At 42.3% G+C, this 18,678-nt stretch overlaps 1 protein-coding gene across 2 annotated transcripts in view; it reads right to left on the minus strand.

Annotated features, from left to right (window-relative positions):
- The window catches only part of VAV3 (vav guanine nucleotide exchange factor 3), a 149,594-nt gene that overhangs the window by 77,420 nt on the left and 53,496 nt on the right, over positions 1–18,678 (minus strand). For both annotated transcript variants that reach the window (XM_072127942.1, XM_072127941.1), the window contains exon 3: positions 4,275–4,333. In XM_072127942.1, coding sequence (XP_071984043.1) covers positions 4,275–4,333 — 59 coding nt within the window. The remainder of the gene's footprint in view (positions 1–4,274; positions 4,334–18,678) is intronic.

Below are 18,678 nucleotides of genomic sequence, written 5' to 3' on the forward strand. Positions count from 1 at the left end.
ATCTTCCTATTAATACAATGGTACAAAACTTCTGTTCTTAAAAAGCTATGCTTTATGGTAAGCTATGCTGTCCATGCTCCAGGTAAGCGGAATCACAATCCTATTGTAGGCCATACAGCAGGTCACTGATTCATTCAAGTGAATTTTCCTAATACACCCCTAATAGGCATCTAAAATTATATCCTGCCATAAAATCCTCTAAATATATGTAACCAATGTAATATAGCAAGCATTTTGCGTCCCAATATTCCTGAATAACTACCAATCCCTACATTTGTGTTTGCAGATATAATTCCATGGATGTCCTGTCTCCCGATTCTCCTTCTTGGACCACCTTTCTCGCTGTCATGGAGTAAAATTCATTATAACTGTGATACCGGTGTACAGCTCATAAGAGAAGCCAGTGAATAATTCATCACTCTGATCAGTGGTTAAATTAATATACACTTGACTTCCTAATGGATTTTCTCTGAATGGATTGTGAGAAGGTTTCTCCTTTCCCCAATCATAGCAATAACAAGAATTTTCTTGTAGAATTAAGATTCAAAGATTTTCTTGTAGTGCTGCATAATAGATGCAAACATTAGACCTTAATAAAATATTCATGACCCTTTCCCATGTTGTAATATTAAGTAGAATTATACTCAGGGTTATTCAATCAAATACTGTAATGTAAGGTGAGTACAGTAACAAGAAGTTATTAGTGAAGTGGATGAGATATGAGGAGTAAGGTTAATCCACACAACCTACAATAATCTTCTAGAATGTAGTGAAACTCCTGAAAAGGACCACCTCTTTAAGGAGACCACCCCCTCATCCAGACCCTCAATATTCAGTATTTTCATGCAGTTTTGGGTGATCTTTAAAAAGAGTGTATGATTTAAAAGAACATGTATGATTTTAAGGTGTGCAAGTAAAATTTTACAATTTACAATAAGTATTGCTGAAGAATAATTCTGAATAATAATGGACAGCATTGGAAGTAGTTGCCATACCTCTGTCTTCAATTTTATACATGTCTGATAAGGGGTTCTGAGGTACCTTGTTAGAGCTTTGTTCTGAAGACTATGTTCCCCAAAATAATTTTACATTCATTTGCATGTAACAACAGAGTCACACGTGAATTCTGGTTCAGTCATCAACTTATCGGGACAAATTATCCGATATCATATGACATTGTCTCTCTACTTGGTAAAGGGTTGAATTTCTCTCCGACACTGAACTTTGATCTGTTTAAGACCTTAATTGACGTGAATAGGTTTTGTAGAAACATCACGTACGTAAGCATATTTTAAAAGTTGTTGATGGACTCTTTCAATTCAATTCTATGAATTTGAGGTTTACTCATGTATTTGGCAGAAATGACACCCACTGTGCAGCCGCCTGTCCTTCTTAGTGTGTGTTGAGGAAACCTTGGAAACTGTGACACGCCATCTGATTTGTTGGGATTGGCAGTCGTGGATCATCCCCTTGTGACATCGGGACCAGAACTGCAACCACAGCGTCCAGCGCCTCTTATTTAAGACCGGTGCGGAAAACTATGACATTTGAACGTAATAAAGTGCATCTATATCGGGAAAAGGATGTCGCTCATCCCATTTGCCCCCTGCTCCCGCCCTGCGTGTCTGCTCATGCATTTTAAAGGAATATAATAAAAAGAATGAAGTTTTCAGGTGAGTGTCCCATTTGTTCTTGTTACTAGAATACACTGTGTGAAAAACAGTATGTGGGACATACAACTACAAGCCTTAAAACACATCTTAGGAGACATTTGTCGGATGCATCTGTTGATACAACGCTGAACTAATGTGCGGCAGCAATATTCACTATTACTTCTACACACTTGTGTTGGCACAGGGGGCTGAAAAGTCCTTTAATAAATACATGTTTTTTTAGCATCATATCCAAGTGATGCCCAATCTATTATTGTTTTGGATGATATTGGAATTGGATCCCGATTATTAATCTTATGTGCCCACCGTTTACTTAAAAAAAAACATCTGGTGACTTTGTGGTTATATTGGATATTTCTAAGCATTTCGAAGAAGTGCATATAGGGAATGTGGATTTCTTTACATGGATGGGCACAAAGAGAGTCTATAGACCGAAAAGGGGAGGGGAATTCAAGAACAACGTTTTAAGCAAGGGAAACCTACTGGATGTTCATTTTGAACACCAGAATCCCAAAAGGTTTGAATTGCCAACAGATACCCGGTATTGTGCTAATTACTATTATATCAGTCTTTATTCATTATCTAGGGCAGTGGTGGCGAACCTATGGCACGGGTGCCAGAGATGGCACTCGGAGCCCTCTATATGGGCACCCTTGCCCTCACCCCAGGGTAGAGTTTGCCAGACAGGACTCAAGGCCTCTTGCAGTCCCAAACAGCCCAGGACCCAAGAAGGAAGCTACAATGATAATCCAAACTTCTTCTCCTTCTTTCTACTGTATTGGTGTCCTCAGGTGCCTATACAATTTAAACATGTGACAGAGCAAGGAGTAAGAAGTTCCTGCTTAAATTGTCGCATTAGCACTTTGCGAAAAATACGTGCGATTTGGTTGTAGTTTGGGCACTGGGTGTCTAAAAGGTTTGCCATCACTGATCTAGGGCATTTTTATCTTATGTTTCTCGGTGAAGTTATTCAGGCTTTCCATCTTTTCATATGGTAAGTGGTGTAATGATGCTTAGAGCCGGTATGGTAGCTGCAAATTTCTAAGAATATTCAATATTCATCATCATTGTATAACATGGATTGACACTATTTATTGCTTGTTGCATCTATGTATAATATTGTAAACTTTACCATATAGTTCATATTAGCCATTGTGTCTGGCACTAGGAAAATCTATTTATTCATTTCACTAGTCCAAATAGGTCATGTGATGGTCGGGTCACATGACAGATAAGCGGGAGTGTTTAAACTTCCTAATTTGTGCAGCTGACAGATCATGATTAAGGCATTGCTGTAACAGGCAAAGCCGAAATGCGTAGATCAAAGCTGTCTACCTCGTGTGTTATCTGATGTATCACTGTTTTTAACGGAATAAAGAAACTTCGGAATTTGCTACTACTATCTTGGAGTGGTTGATCTTCTTTTTTCTTCATAAACAGAGTACTATGTTACCTTCACTACCCTGAATTTCCTCACTTTCCTAGCAATGCTATCAAGTAATAGCTCTATTTTTAGCTATGAAGATCATTAGGAACATTATGATGCACCATGATGAAATCTTTCTGGTATGGTTTTGTTTATTGTGGTTTGTTTATTTGTGGCATAGCTAAACTTTTAAAGCCTTTTTATTTCAGAAGTGTGTAGTGTGTGTATTTTGTAATATAATTTATTAAAGGGGTATTCCCATGAAGATAAGTTTGTTAAATATACTCAGGATAACAAAATTAAAAAGGATAGATTCGGCATTTGAGTGTGTAGATTTTTGGGACTTTTTTTGTTTTGTTTTTTAAAGTCGCAGTGCCTTCAGCTACCTTTACGATTGTATTGCTGACATCTGCTTGAGACAGGAGTTTTTTTTGAGTAAAAGATTACCACTTTTAACTGAGATGGTGAAAATATTTGCAACTTTTCCATAAATCCACAACTGGATTTTAAAGATATATTAGGTGCTACACTGAAATAAAAGGTCTCACCAAACTTTGCAGGTGGGTGAAATAGTTGCAAATTTTTATGCAAATATTTAAATGCACAAAAAACTCACAAAAATAAAGTAAATTCCTAATATAAATGACCCCAAAGATCTTCCACTACTACCACCTCCTTCCCATGGAGTTAAATTGCTGCATTGAAAAAGTGAAAAACGGCAACATAAAATCAACCCCCCACAGGCTTTAAAGGACATCTACCACAGATTGAAGGTTTGTAAACCAAGCACACTGACATAATGGTGTTCGCCCCCTCTGGCAGGATCTACTCTTCTTTAAGATTCCTAGGCCCTTGTTTTTAAAGGAGTTTTCCTGCTTCAAGATAGGCTCTATCCACAGTAGGGCCTAACTTGCTGATCGGTGCTGATCAGTGATGAGACCCACACAGATCACAAAAAGAGGGGTTCGATGGGGTCCCACGTACCTCAGTCGGACCACTCGTCGCTCCATGAGAGTAATGGAGCAGACGGCCACACATGACCGTTCTGCTCCATTCATCTCTATGAAGCTGACAAAGATCGCCGAGCGCAAACCCCTCGTTTTCGTGCGGGAAATGTGCCCCCACATCACAACCATAAACAGTACTGTACAGTGTATTAATCCAAGATACCTGACCTTATTCCACAGGAAAGTGCAATGGGCGTATGAGAGAGTTTGGATAAAGTTTCTATAACCTGAAACAGAAACAAAAATAATTTAGGATTTTTTTTTTACTGTACAATACAAGTTAAACACAAATGAGTGCAAAGCACAATAAAAATAAAGAGAAACGGAAGGATTAAAGGACCATCACTAAACTACAACATAAACTAATGGTCAATGATCTCAAGAGGGGCCTGCATGGCCTTTGTGAGAACAAAAATATCACAGGTTAGGGGTAAAATATTAGTTTAGTCTAATAAGATGGACCTGCATCTTTTTCCAACCTTATATACTATGATTAAGGTCACAGCTACGATATCCACTATAGACAAATCCAATACTCTCAGGATACAGCAAGGTCTGAAATAAATGGCATTTTTCAGAGCCAAACCGGCAAAACTCGCAGGTTAGTACACAGCAGGGGCACAGGTAAAGTCTGCACACTATACATACTAGATAAAGAGGAATGTAGGCTGCACTGATCTCAGAGGATAGCAGAAGGGTTCATTACCCAAAAATGAAACCTCATTTACATAAATCTTCTTCAAAGCAGAAGTTGTAGAAGCCTAAAGGAAGCACATTTCCTCCTGGGCTGTGTAGTGACTGTATGTACAGTATGTAGGCATCTCAGTGGCATCAAACTAGACACGGCCTGAGCCTATAGCAAAATGCTGAAACCTGCTCCTCAAATATCAGTAATAGACCATGGGAGAGACTTGCTAAAACAAATCCACCAGACACTGCCTTGGTCTGCTCCAAAAATACACATCACATTTTTTAATGCAACATTACTAGTGTATTAGACACTTGACCAACAGGGGTGCAACTTATTTTGGCATGGAGACACAGGTTATAATGCTTCAGCAAAGACAAACAATTTTGGAGCACAAAGTAAAACAACTAATAGGTGTTATAAAAGCTGCCACTACAGTGACAAGTCTGCCAACTTTCTAAGACATATTGCACATTGTATATTTGTAGTGGTATAACAAATACTGACCACCAGGTGGAGCCAACAGTCTGATGAATACTATCCATAGATCCTTGTCAATGACAGGTACTAGATGCACTAAAAAAGACCAGTTTATGGCAAATCAATGATAAATCCTTATTGTACCATTGCTATTTGGGAAAGTAATGTATAACACTGTCTCAAATTATAATAGTATCCGATAGTTATAGTTCTGAGGTACAGGTTTTAGTTGGTTGGTGGTGCAGGAATATTCCAGTGTAGGGTGGATTCCTGATCCATGTTGGTAAGCAGAGGCTGCTGCAGTGATATTACGACCAGTGTGTAAGCGCTGCACCCTAATGTTGCCTCCTGAAGGTTCAGAGCTGTATTTGCCATTAGGCACTTGGGGGCTTGTGCCAAGGTCGTCGAGTTAAAGAGGGGGCATCCGCAGGAGCAAGAATTGGTCTTCATTAATTTTTTTTCACTCATTGGTCTGGTTACACCAGCTGACAGATTATAATTGTGAAAACCACCTCCACCCAGTAATAAAATCTGGATGCTGCAGAGCAATACACTGTGATATAGATAATGGGGGAGATTTAGCATAGGCATATGTTAAAGGCACCCAACCCCCGGCTTAGACCTCATGATGTATTCACCGGCCGTTCTGACCTGACAGGGAAAAAAACTGTGAAAGTTCACCAGTGAATGTTCACAGATTTTTTTAAGATTGCGCAGACACAGGGCAGGAACGCCCCATGTCGCACACTCCACCGGAGGCTGTGACTGTCCATGCCCCCTCCATGCCCAAATGACGTGAAGGTGGTATTGTCGTCGTAATAATCTGCAAGAAATTGGATTTATATCAGTACTTATAGCTGAAAATCTGGCTTAGAAGCACTAAAACATCTACCCCAATATCTTTATAAGTTCTGTTCTTCATGCCATTGAAAAGATATTCCCAGTTTAAAGGGAACCTGTCACCATGAAGGGCATTTTTCATTTATGACATTTTCTATAAGGACATGTAATGCTCAACACAGATCATGTCTTGGCTAGTTCTTAAATTGTTTTACTTCTTTACAATCATTTAGTTTATCCTACCTGGCTCCCTACCAGAATCCTGTGCTGAATCCTGGGGGTCCTTCAAACCCCTCCTCCCTTCTGCAGTGATCCTCACTTCTCTTCAAACTAATCCCTCCTACATCCTATCTTTCCTGCTCCCTCCTCCTGCGGATTACCATTTAGATATTAAGTGTACAGGTGTGGGAGGAGGGAGCAGCACAGACATGTTGGGGCACATTTACTTACCCGGTCCGTTCGCGATCCAGCTGGATTCGGGTCCGGCCGGGATTCATCAAGGTAGCTCCTCCGCCATCCACCAGGTGGCGCTGCTGCACTGAAAAGCATCTGAATGCACTCAACTTCACCGAGCCGGACCAAGTGAAGGTAAGTGCGTCCCAAGCAACACTTTTATTGTTTTAAATGCAGCGGTTTTTCCGAATCCGTCGGGTTTTTCGCTCGGCCACGCCCCCCGATTTCCGTCGCATGCATGCCGGCGCAGATGCGCCACAATCCGATCGCGTGCGCCAAAATCCCGGGGCAATACAGGGAAAATCGGCGCAATTCGGAAATATTCGGGTAACACGTCGGGAAAACGCGAATCGGCCCTTAGTAAATTACCCCCGTTGTTTTTTTAAAATGCATCCAAACCAAAGCCAACTCCTAGGAATACATAGAGGATTTTGTCAGGGTGCAAGCTAAGTTATAACACACAATTATGCAGTAATAAAGATGCTTAGAGAAAGTAGAAAGGCATATGTGCAATGCAGCTGTAATGGGCTTCTGTAACCTGTCATTAATGAAAATGGGGTCCCTGGTGACAGGCTCCCTTTAAAATGAGAATTTCCCAAAAATGGCATAATGGACAGAAATAATAAAGATATTTTTTTAAATCATAGTGCATTTCTATATTACATGCTACCAGTATATTATAATGAAGTGGTAGACTCCTTGAGGAAGTGGTAGACTCCTCAAAGGGATTTGCCCATGAAAGAATATTCTTAAATTTCAATCACCTTTTAAATCCTCTAACTTTACAATTTTGCTGTTTTAGCTCCTATCACTCAGTGATTGTCAGTGTAAGAGTGTGGGCGGGGACTCTCTAAGCCGACTTCATGATTCCTCAAGTGCTGTGAAATGCTCTGTGCTGACAATGTGCTTAGATTATCTGGTGCAGGTTTATATACCCTTTCATTTAGCATCCAAACATTCACTAGTATCTGACACATTGGGGGGGATTTATCAATGTGTCCCAGGTTCCGTTTAGTGGAGGAAAACCCTAGTCATTTTCTGTGCCAGATTTAATGAATCTACTGCAGGATTAGACTGTCGGTTTCCATTTAGACCTACTTTAAAGTGATCTAAACTCAACGTCACAATTTTTGGCGCACAGAACATTCAAATAGGCCACGCCACCTTTTATACCAAGCCACGCCTCTTTTCCGAAGGCCCCTCCCCCTCCGCTGCACAAGTCGGAAAATGGATAAAAACAGGTCTAAAAAGCCTTGATAAATGTTGTGTAAGGCTTTTCACACTGTGTTTAAGGCGCAAAACCACCAGAATTGTGGCGCAAGTGCGTTAATCCATCCCCCCCATAGAGACAGATCAGAGATGAGAGATGATGAGATCCATGAGATTCATATGACACATGACATTCTCAGCTCTACTATAACAGCCATAACATACACATAGCTCTGCTACATGCCTCACTCCCTCCCCCTCCCCTGAAAAAGGACCTTATCTGTCTGTAGCATGTAGCGTTATTCCCCTCTCCCTGCTTGCTGGCAGGAAGTCTCTTTGTGAGCTCATCCTAGAATGCAAGATTGGGGGCTGGAGGCAGAGAGCAGATGAGTGCAGTGTCAAACAGGAGAACAATACGTCCGCCCGACCCTAAAGTCAGAAGATTCACTGGCGGGTACAGGGGAAACCGAAATTGTGTACACCAGGACTGATAGAGACAGCTTGGACTTATATCTGTGACATGCTGTATTTTTGTTAATAACAGTGAATTAGAGAATGTGTTATTTTGTTATCCTGGGTATATTTATGAATCTTGTCTTTGTGGGAATACCCCTTTATGGAATGGGAGCATAGAGGTTTCATAATGTACAGGACTACACAGGGAGACCTGAGTGGTTAGTCTACAGGAGCTTATTGAAGAGGGGGTACAGGAATTTATAGCTAATTGGAGTGAGGCACAAAAGTCATAGTCTATCAAACAAAATATAAAACAAAAAATAACAATTTTGAAGTGTATTTTATATATTGTGTGGTTCCTCAGTTATTCCCCTTATAAATGTCAGCACTGCCACATTGATAAGGGACATGGCCCCAGTAACACTAAGTTGTCAATTTACTCTGATAAAATTGCAGGAATAACTGAGTAACGGCACAAAACAGAATAATATAAAGAATTCACTGGACCAACAGAAAAGGCGAGAGATCCTCCATCCGATTCATTTATTTTTAGTTTGGATATCAGATACAAAAGTCACTAAAACGGTGTCTGTGGTTTTTGTAGATACATCTATGTAGATGTAGATATATCTATACATAACTGAAACTTTCCGGTGGTGAAATAAGGGGATGCTGGACCTACCATTCTAATATTGATGACCTATCCTAAGGAAGGCTTCTGATTTCTTGCAAATAAAACCTCACCATTCGCTATTTTAATAATGCGAAAACATCCTGCAGAATATTTACATGCTGAAAATGTTGCAGAATTTTTGTTTTCTGCTAATCCAGCCTGAGCACCACAAATTTGTGGCAATCTATATTTTAACACTGTACACCTTGCGGTAGATGTATCTTGTTTGTGAATCTTTTTCTTTTCTTTTTGTGTTTTTTTTTTTATTTGTACAATTTTTTTGCAGTTTTTGACTTTTTTGTGACTTTTCATGTGTTCTGAAGCTCGTGGCACACTGGTTTTACTGCTTAATCTTTAAACTGCACCTGGTGGCAGATGTTGGCACAAGATGTATCACTGATTTGCGCCTAAAAAGCTGCCAAAACAATGTACAAATACATTTAGGCATGAGCAACTGTTTTGTAGAAATTGCGCAAAAAATTTGCACCGGGAATAAGCTTTTCTGTTGCATGCCTTACTGATGAGCAAAAATATAATTTCTTTTGGAAACAGAATGGGCAGGGGAGCTCCATACAAGAAGTGAGTTGAGCCTCTTGCTTCAGGCAGCACCTACAGCAACCATGGGGAGTAGCATCAAGGGCACAGTCACCTGCTATAAAGTAGGACTTGACACCTAAAGTGTCTCTTCATACTGGATGTCAGTATGGGTGTGAGATATAATCTGATATATAATCTGATATATCACTAGTGCATACGGTGGAGCGGCACCATTATATATCTTGCCTCAGGCACCAGAGAGTTTAGAAGCCTCCCCCTTATTACATTCGTAGGTAATGATCACCAATGCAAAATCTACATGTAATGTTGCTATCATTGGTCTTTACAAGTTCCAACTACATTGGAATTTCTTAAAGTCTTAGGATTTTTGGCTTTTGCATCCATATGTCTTTCACTAACAAACATACCAAGTTTTCCCTCAGTAGACGCACTGCTCACTGCCCTGAAGATCACCTGAGCTTTCACCATTTAACTCCGACATTAATTCTGCTTCATGTCAATCTACTGCCACATATCCCGAACCTGGGAGGCAGATCACCTTTATTTACTACCGAACAATTTACCCTCTACTGCCCCCGGCTACAGTACATTTGTGTTCCCCTTTCCATGAACCTATAGACAATGAGAAGGGCAAAGGGTTAATGTGCAGAGTACATACGTAGCTAAATGTATTGTCCCTATTCTATACATGAAGCTGTATATGTCTTGTCTCTATACTTAAGATATAGCCGAATATCTTGTCCCTAAACTATAGATGTAGCCGAATATCCTGTCCCTATACTATAGATGTAGCAGAATTTTTTGTCCCTATACTTATATATACTTATATACTGATATAGCTGACTGTCTTATCCCTATACCATAGATGTAGCTGTATATGTTTGCATACTACAGATGTAATACCATATGTGCTGAAAAACCTCACCTCAACTTATACTCGAGTCATGAAAAAAAACAAATGGTGCACTCTCACCTTCTGACAAGCCCTCCACGCCCCCCCCCCACCACCACCACCACATGTCCTCTTCTATGCAGCGATGCTCCGGCATCGGCTCCACGCTCGCTGATGTTCTACTATGTGCGCAGGTACACACACACACTATGATGTCAATAAGTGGCTGACGTAATAGTGTCTGCAACGTACCGCACGGGGACACGGAACCAATGTCGGAGCATTGTTGTATAGAAGAGGGCCTGGCAGGGGGGGTAGGGTGTTATGTCTGAAGGTAGCTACACTATTTTTTACTGCAGGGTATATACTACAGAGGGGTGGTAGTCTATATAGTACAGGGGGGTGGCATTCTATATACTGCAGGGGCTGGCAGGCTATATACTACAAGGGGCTGGCAGCCTATATACTACAGGGGGCTGGCTATACACTACAGGGGCTGGCAGGCTATATACTACAGGGGCCTGGCAGGCTATATACTACAGGGGGGCTGGCAGGCTATATACTACAGGGGGCTGGCAGGCTATATACTACTGGAGGCTGGCAGGCTATATACTACTGGGGGCTGGTGGCTATATACTACAGGGGGCTGTTGGCTATATACTACATGGGGCTGGCAGGCTATAAACTACAGGGGGATGGCAGTCTATATACTAGAGGGGCTGGCAGGTTTTAAACTAATACTAAAGGGGCTATATACTAAAGGGGCTGGCTATATACTACAGGGGATGGCAGACTATATTACAGGGGGCTGGCAGGCTATATAACACAGGGGGCTGGCAGTCTATATACTAGAGGGGCTGTCATGCGTTATACTAGAGGGTCTGTCATGCTATATACTACAGGGGCTGGCAGGCTATATACTACAGGGGGCTGGCAGGCTATACACTACAGGGGCGGGCAGGCTATATACTACAGGGGGCTGGCAGGTTATATACTACAGGGGGATGGTAGGCTATATACTGCAAGGGCTGGCAGGCTATATACTACAGGGGCTGGCAGGCTTTATACTAGAGGGGGCTTGCTGGCTATATACTAAAGGGGCTGGCATACTATATACTTCCGGGGGCTGGCAGACTATATACTTCCGGGGGCTGGCAAGCTATATACTAGAGGGGCTGGCTGGCTATATACTAGAGGGGCTGGCAGGCTATATACTACAGGGGGTTTGCTATATACCGAGGAGGCTGTGACCAATGCATTTCCCACCCTCGGCTTATAATCGAGTTTTTCCAGGTTTTTTGTTAAAATTAGGGGTCTTGGCTTATACTCGGGTAATGATAATTCTTTATTTATATATATCACACAGATTTCACAGCGCTACACAGAGCTTGTCAAATCGGTCCCTGTCCCCAATGGGGCTCAAAATATTATCCACCTGTATATGTATTGTATATATACAAGATATGTATATACTACAGATGTAGATATGTATGTCTTGTCCCTATACTACAGATGTAGATGTATATGTCTTGCCCCTATACTACAGATGTAGCTGTATATGTCTTGCCCCTATACTATAGATGTAGCTGTATATGTCTTGCCCCTATACTACAGATGTAGCTGTATATGTCTTGTCCATATACTACAGATGTAGCTGTATATGTCTTGTCCCTATACTACAGACGTAGCTGTATATGTATTGTCCCTATACTACAGACGTAGCTGTATATGTCTTGTCCCTATACTACAGATGTAGCTGTATATATCTTGTCCCTATACTACAGATGTAGCTGTATATGTCTTGCCCCTATACTACAGATGTAGCTGTATATGTCTTGTCCCTATACTACAGATGTAGCTGTATATGTCTTGCCCCTATACTACAGATGTAGCTGTATATGTCTTGTCCCTATACTACAGACGTAGCTGTATATGTCTTGTCCCTATACTACAGATGTAGCTGTATATGTTTTGTCCCTATACTACAGATGTAGCTGTATATGTCTTGTCCCTATACTACAGATGTAGCTGTATATGTCTTGTCCCTATACTACAGATTTAGCTGTATATGTCTTGATCCCCAAATCCAGGTGTAATAAACTTGTTGCATCGTTCCCAAGAAGACTCGTGGCTGTACCAGCTCAAAACGTGCTTCTGCTCAATACTGAGCAAAGGGTCTGAATACTTATGAGCATGTGATATTTCGGTTTTTCTTGTTTAGTAAATTAGCAAAAATATCTACATTTCTGTTGTTTTCTGTCAAGGTGGGGTGCAAAGTGTACATTAGTGAGAAAATAAAAAGAACATTTTTTAAACGAACCAGTTGGCTGCAATGAAACAAAGAGTGGAACATTTTAAGTGGTCTGAAAACTTTCCGTACCCACTGTACATGCAGACAGGTATATAGTTCCACTTTGCTACAAATGTTTTCACATATTCACTATTCTGTTATCTTTATAGAAAAGCTACTTGTAATGCGGTAAAAATAATCCTAGATTCTTATCTAAAGATCATATTGTAGTCCGGAGTAAACAGGATGCGACCAGTACAAAAAATAACTACTAGGCATCTACTTGGAAGGGTCACCATGACCATAATACACACTAACAGGAAAATAACCAAGCTGAATACATGACTAAATATCAACTTCACGGGCAGAGATCCAGTAAGCCTGGTCCCTTAGGGGGCACAAGGGTCCTCTGCACATATACACTCACTGGCCACTTTATTAGGTACACCTGTCCAACTGCTCTTAAACACTTAATTTCTAATCAGCCAATCACATGGCGGCAACTCAGTGCATTTAGGCATGTAGACATGGTCAAGACAATCTCCTGCAGTTCAAACCGAGCATCAGTATGGGGAAGGAAGGTGATTTGAGTGCCTTTGAACGTGGCATGGTTGTTGGTACCAGAAGGGCTGGTCTGAGTATTTCAGAAACTGCTGATCTACTGGGATTTTCACGCACAACCATCTCTAGGGTTTACAGAGAATGGTCCGAAAAAGAAAAACCATCCAGTGAGCGGCAGTTCTGTGGGTGGAAATGCCTTGTTGATGCCAGAGGTCAGAGGAGAATGGGCAGACTGGTTAGAGCTGATAGAAAGGCAACAGTGACTCAAACCGCCACCAGTTACAACCAAGGTAAGCAGAAGAGCATCTCTGAACGCACAGTACGTCGAACTTTGAGGCAGATGGGCTACAGCAGCAGAAGACCACACCGGGTGCCACTCCTTTCAGCTAAGAACAGGAAACTGAGGCTACAATTTGCAAAAGCTCATCGAAATTGGACAGTAGAAGATTGGAAAAACGTTGCCTGGTCTGATGAGTCTCGATTTCTGCTGCGACATTCGAATGGTAGGGTCAGAATTTGGCGTCAACAACATGAAAGCATGGATCCATCCTGCCTTGTATCAACGGTTCAGGCTGGTGGTGGTGGTGTCATGGTGTGGGGAATATTTTCTTGGCACTCTTTGGGCCCCTTGGTACCAATTGAGCATCGTTGCAACGCCACAGCCTACCTGAGTATTGTTGCTGACCATGTCCATCCCTTTATGACCACAATGTACCCAACATCTGATGGCTACTTTCAGCAGGATAATGCGCCATGTCATAAAGCTGGAATCATCTCAGACTGGTTTCTTGAACATGACAATGAGTTCACTGTACTCAAATGGCCTCCACAGTCACCAGATCTCAATCCAATAGAGCATCTTTGGGATGTGGTGGAACGGGAGATTCGCATCATGGATGTGCAGACAAATCTGTGGCAACTGTGTGATGCCATCATGTCAATATGGACCAAAATCTATGAGGAATGCTTCCAGCACCTTGTTGAATCTATACCACAAAGAATTGAGGCAGTTCTGAAGGCAAAAGGGGGTCCAACCCGTTACTAGCATGGTGTACCTAATAAAGTGGCCGGTGAGTGTAGATTCACCAGTGTTATATAATAGGTGTTGGGTCCTAGTATACACTTCACACTAGGGTCTGTGAGCATGTAGTTATGCCTTTGGGCTGGTCCATGGAAGAAGAGTGGGGTGTATCAAAGCAAAGAGAGCATACAGTGTAAAACCCCCTATACAAGTAATAATAGGTTTCTCTATGATTTTAATCGTCTCTGACATCATGCTGGAGGAGTTAGCTCCATACTCCCTGTAGTGGCCTGAAGCCGTAACTGCAGCCGTGTTTCCTATTCACTGTTTCTGAGGGGCCGAACAGCTGTTTGATGCAGTGTCCCAGCAATCAGAACCCCACGCTGATCACAATGTTATCCCCAATCCAGTGGACAGGGTGTAAGCAATAAACATAAGACAGAATTCTGAAGATGATTTTGTTTATAACTTTATAAGTAAATTAAGTAGAATTATATTGAATTTAAAGAGGATGGGCTTTCTTTTCTTTCATGCCATCCTGCAGCAGGGCAATATCCTCCAATACTGTACATCAATTACCAACATACTAGTGGTCCATGTGTATTTAAGTGAATGGATCAGAGGTATAATACCTGCCACAGATACATGTATAAATGAGCACTCATCCGTGAGCTTATAAACACTGAAGTGTCATGGCCCCTCTGTTATCCGGATCAATCGGGAAGGGGAGAGCTACAGGAGACAGACAGCCCCAGATCAAGCCTAAATCAAGGATAGGAAATCAATGAGTTTACATCAGTCTATAGTAATGCAGATAGGCAGTCATATAAAGATAAGCAGATCACAATCTACAGAGGCTGAGCCGCTACTGACTGTGCCATAGACCAGCCGTCTCTTCCTCCTATAGGCCGGCCATGACTCACAGTCATGAAGTTACTTACCACAAAAGTAGTTCTAGGAAAACCAGCCTACAGCTCTTTCGTATTTAAAAAGTTAACACTCAGCAAAGAGAAAACTGAGTGTGGCCTCTCCTGTACAGCTTGTGGATTTGTAGGATATTAGCAAAAAGCAGATTTACAAACTACAGCGAGTCCAGAAACAATGGCTGTGCCTTGAATTCCTTCTCCATAATTGCTGCAGATGCATAGTCTCCCTGATCCTACTCCCAAATACATGTGTACACGCTGTCTACACTGCAAAAACTTCTTTTAGACCTTCCTCACATACACAGATTTTAGTTGCCAACACCCCTGCCAACGTATAGGCAAGCGGGTAGTTGCGAATAGGGCCCTCTACCTGTCAGGATCCATCTGGTGAGTCTGCGCAACTCACCCAAGGGATAATGCAGGGAGATCTCAGGTAATCTGCAGCTGTAGTTAAAAGGGTTTAAGATGTTATCCAATTATGTGGCTGTATTGTAAACTGGAGTGTGATTGGAGAGGTGCAACCACCTGACCAGGGGGAGTATATGACCCCTGTACACTGGGAGCACATGGTCTTTGCCTAAGCTGCTCTGACCTCATGGTCTTTAGTCTTAGTCTTCAGAGTCAGAGTGAACAGAGAGACCGTGCACAGCACAGTGCTGTCACAGAAACCAATCCCAGGAACTGAGTTAGGAGACTCTAATCCAGAGCTGAAGCTTCCACAGTTTGGACACAGCTCCATCTCAATTATCCTAGCCTGTGTATACCATCAGGCTGGTGTACAATTCCTGCAGACCACTCTCCAGGACCACTCCAGAACCAGAATCTGAATCTGCTTGTTTGACTGTTTTGGCCCGTTGCCTGCTACCCATTGTTCAATAAAGAACTGTGAGTTAATTTGCACAATGTTGCCTCTGTCTGATCCCTGGATACGGCTGTCTACCACCACGGACTTCCCCATCCATTACCCAGGGACTTATCTTACAGACAATCAGGGGTTGCCCCAGGGAGAACCAGTACATCAGCCTCTCCCTCCTTATTTCTTGCACACACCACCTACAGGAAACCTGCCAGGCTGTAGGACAGCTCTCCGGTCCCCATACCAAGCACCGTGACATCAGCGCGCCCTAGACTGCAACCGCCAGCCACTCCGGTATTTTGCCCCGGGTTCCTCCAATCCCCAGAAAAGGCTAGGCACAGGTGGGGGATGTTGCAGACATATTTCCCAGACCGAATACTGTGCGGGTTTCACCACATCATAACCTTCAATGATTCTGTGATTCACTGCCTCTCCACTGGACTATTGTCCCACACTGTAACTTTATAATATTTAGTGTATTATGAAGTTATGTACATCTCACCCAAATTGTTCAGATGGTTGAGATGATGGAAATCCAGAATGTCTGGACAACTGAACAACAACTACCAGGATGAAGGACTGTAAACCAAGCATACTGACGTACTGGTGTGTGTCCCGTCTGCCAGGATCTGCTCTTCTTTAAACTTGTTGTTCCCTTGTCTTTAAGAAAAAAAGGCTTAGCCTCATTTACACAATTTTAAAGGCCCTTTTTTAAACCAGGACATAAGAAGCTAAAAAAAAAGAGCAGAATCTGCCAGAGAGGGCACACACCAGTATGTCAGTCTGCTTGGTTTAGAGTCATTGATCCTGGTGGTAGATGTCCTTTAAGTGCTGTGCACTGGGCTGCATTTTTTAGGGAATGGCAGGTAGGCTGGTAGTGGGACTTGCCATTCCCATTCACTACTGTCCCCAGCCACTCCTGGGTAAACTCGAGTGTCTGGGATTGCCCTCATTACCAAGGAATAAGAAGTCGGCTAGAAGAGCAAACAATGGCAAAGCTTGGCTGCTTGCTACTGTGGGGACTGTCTTGAGTGTCTGAACTTGTGTCCAGACAGTGGAGGACCAGTGCTCTAGAAGACATTTTTGATGCAATGAGTTCAATGAAGTTTTTAGAAAGGTTTTCATATGCCAACACCTAACAGACTGCATCTGCCGTATCCAATCTGCTTTTACTTGTCTCCATGTTGTGTCTGATGAGGAGTCACACTAGTAGACTAGAACTTTGGCCAGTCATTATCCGTTCCCTCGTCTGCCATCTACCACCCAAGTGACCAATTATTTCATTTTATTGAGGATAAAAAACCTATTCTACATTCACTGCTTCATAATCCATTTCATCAGAAAACACCATGAAGGCTTCTACATGACTCTAAAACAGTGAAACATCCAGATGAGTTTTATCCCTGGAAAACATGTCTTTATGTCTCGGAGGTCTCCACTACATATTGTATATAACATATACAGCATGTAGTAAGCACATATGGAAAGATTAGCTTCTCTTCTGATAATAATTAGGGAAGAAATAATAATTTCTGGCTTTCAGCCAAAACTATGGAAGTTTAGGAGCTTTTGCCATCATGTTTTAGTATGCATGGATACTTTCTGTATTCATTCCTATCTGCCTCCAGCATGTTATAGGGCAGGAGTAGCTGAGCCGATGATACATAAGTGTCCTATCAACAGGCGGCATGTTATAGAGCAGGAGAAGTGGAGATTCCACACCGTGTCCTTTCTGCAGGAGGCAGGGCAAAAGGGGCTAAACAGACCAAAATTTTCTTAATCGTTTTTGGGAAAAATGAACCAGTATAACTTTTAGTTTTATCAACATCCTCAGCTCCTCCTGCTTTGTAACTTGCTGCCTCCACATAAGACACAGGGGGTCATTTACTAAGGGCCCGATTCGCGTTTTCCCGACGTGTTACCCGAATATTTCCGTTTTGCGCCGATTGTACCTGAATTGCCCCGGGTTTTTGGCGCACGCGATCGGAATTTGGCGCATCGGCGCCGGCATGCGCGCGACGGAAATCGGGGGGCGTGGCCGAACGAAAACCCGACGTATTCGGAAAAACCGCCGCATTTAAAAAAAAAATTGTGTCGCGAAAATTTCACTCACCTTCATCCTGGGTAGGCCGGTGTATTTCGAGGCATTCCAGCGGACTTCAGCGCAGCAGCGCCACCTGGTGGACGGCGGAGGAACTGCATTGATGAATCCCGGCCGGACCCGAATCCAGCGCATAGAATGCGCCGCTGGATCGCGAACGGACCAGGTAAGTAAATGTGCCCCACAGTGTACAATCTGCACAGCTCCTCCTGCTCTATATCATGCTGCCTCCAGATACAATCTGCTAAACTCCTCCTGTTCTATAACATACTGCTGAAGATTAAACTGCATTATCCATGTCACAAGTTCCCTTCAAAGGAAATCTACCAACAAAACCCATCATGATAAACCAAGGATACTTACTCATAGATGCAGACATCATGACTTTGGTAAGCTTCTTATATTTGTTATCCATGGCCTCCTTCTTTCTAAAAATCAACTTTTGTAATTATTCTAATGATCCTAGACATGTTCTGCTTATTTTAACAGCCTGTGAATCTGCAGCATTGAGGGGCTCAGGTAACGCCCCAGAGCCTTTCAGGCTCAAAAGCATAATTTTAAAATTGAT

This window comes from Engystomops pustulosus, chromosome 10 (genome assembly GCF_040894005.1).
Source record: "Engystomops pustulosus chromosome 10, aEngPut4.maternal, whole genome shotgun sequence".
Classification (NCBI taxonomy): Eukaryota; Metazoa; Chordata; class Amphibia; order Anura; family Leptodactylidae; genus Engystomops; species Engystomops pustulosus.